At 57.1% G+C, this 2071-nt stretch overlaps 1 protein-coding gene across 1 annotated transcript; it reads left to right on the plus strand.

Annotated features, from left to right (window-relative positions):
- Positions 1-591: 591 nt before the first annotated feature.
- Positions 592-1800, plus strand: Prr30 (proline rich 30). The gene has a single exon (XM_038317919.1). It carries the CDS (start codon positions 592-594, stop codon positions 1798-1800), a length of 1209 nt encoding a protein of 402 aa, XP_038173847.1.
- Positions 1801-2071: the final 271 nt, after the last annotated feature.

Here is a 2071-nt window from a genome sequence, read left to right on the forward strand (position 1 = left end):
TGGCCTTGATCTCCTTGTGTCCCTGCTGGGGATACAAGCTTTAGCCAGCATGCCATGTTTATGTGCTCTTGGAGATCAACCCCAGGACTTCATGCATGCTAGGCAAGCCCTCTACCAGCTGAACTACACCCGAAGACCTCACATCTAGGGTTGTGATATGTTCACACTGGAACTGGGCGCCTAGAGAAGAGTCCAGACGTGAACGGATCCTTCCAGCATCCTGACCTCTGTCTTTTTCTCTGCAGGTCTTCCAGACCGGGTCTTCCTCTCGGTTCCACCCACAGAGTTAGAGTTGCCCCTCGGCTCCCAAGGGACAGCTCTCATTCCCCATTTCCGTACATCTCTAGCGAATGGCTAAGAAAAAGTGAAGAGCCAAGCTTAGATGCAGGCTCCGGACTGAGCACTCGAGAGACAAGCAGAAGAGGCTTCGTGTCCCCTTGGCCTGCTGTTGACGTCTGCAGCGAAACTCGGCAGCGGCCACACTGCTGTGGCTGAAGGCAGTCTTGATCACCAGCCACAACTGGCCTCAGAGATCCCCACACCAACTAGGAAGGTCTCTAATTAGTCTTTTTTTTTCCTGGATTCAAGGCGATGTTGCCTCAAAACAAGGACCAGGTGCTGCTACGGAACACAGTGCCCCCAGGGTGTCCCCCTCCGGTCCTCTCACAGTTCGCTGACTCCCCTCCATCCAACTTAGCATCCCTCTCCCCCCCTCAGTCCCTCCCTCCTTCCCACCTACCTGTGCCCTCTCACAGGCCAGCCTATTTTTCCTTCTCCTCTCCGCCACAGCCCCACTCCCCTGGGCCTCACTTCTACTCTTCCGACTCGAATTCTGACTTTGTTCCCCTCCCATTCTCTTCCTCCCTCCCGAGTTCCCCCACTTTCTTTCACCAGAACTACCCCTGTCTTCCTTCGCGACACTCATCCCCTCCTCTCAACTACCAGCTGTGCGCCTCCCCTCCTCTTTCCCATTACTCTTCTCTTTCCCAGGCACAAACTTCCTCTCCGCACTCTTGCCAGTCTCCTCCCCACCTCCAGGGCATCCATAGTTCCACGGCCACCTCCCCCAGCCCCAGCCCACCTTCTCGAGGGATTTCCAGTAACAAACAAACATGGCAGTGTCCTCAATCCAAAAACACCAGGTCCCCTGGGGTGGCAGGGGGATGCGTGGCAAGCAAGGTGGACCCTGCAGAATTCAAGGACCCAATGGCCCTCGCCCAAGCCCTAGTCGTCCATGTGGGGCGCCGCAGAATTGCAAGAGACCTCCAGCTACTGTTTCTGCAGTGCCTGTGGCTAGGCACGTCCACACCCGGCCAGGCCCCAGTCGTGGAATATCCCATTTGTCTACAGTGCCTCCAGCCCCGCACCCCATCTTGCCCCACCCCCAAGTACAAGACGGGGGCAAGGCTGCTTGCCTTCCCTCAACTACTGCCCTGTGCTCAGGGCCAGGAGTCTGGGCCACTCCGCATAGGTATTGGCTTCGGCCTCCGCTTGTCTCGGGGCCAGGCCAAAGCCTTGCATCTGCTACCACCAAAAAAACGGCAGGAAGCAAGGCCTCAAGGAGAGGTGGTCCCGAGTCAACCGCCCACAACCCAGGCACCAGAAGCTCGAGTCATGGACACACTCTCCCAGGCCAGGACCCTCACGTTTGCAGGCCTCCAGTCACTAAAATCCAGCCAATGTTCCGTGCCTCCAGCTCAGGCACCAAGACGGGCCACTGCCTCCCCAAGGCCCAGATTGTCTACAGCCCCAAAGAGGTCGGTGTCTCCAGAATCTATTCTCCAAAAGTCACCATCTTAATTCCAGAGCAGCGGAGACCCTATGGAACACCCTCTCCAAACCCCACCCTCCCTACCAGGACTTCTCAGACCTTAGGAAGCCACAGCAACACCTTGAAGGGCTGGCTGGCCGGAGGCCAGGTGTGTTCTCCCGCCCTGAACCCTGGAAACCCCTTGTGGAGTCTGCTCTCCCCTGGTTGAAGACCAGAGGCACCCAAGGCCCCATTCAGCCTTCACTGTATCCAATAAAGCCTAACCCTGAGATCTTATGTCTGTGTCCTACTATGCCCACA

Source organism: Arvicola amphibius, chromosome 2 (genome assembly GCF_903992535.2).
Source record: "Arvicola amphibius chromosome 2, mArvAmp1.2, whole genome shotgun sequence".
In the NCBI taxonomy this organism is placed as follows: domain Eukaryota; kingdom Metazoa; phylum Chordata; class Mammalia; order Rodentia; family Cricetidae; genus Arvicola; species Arvicola amphibius.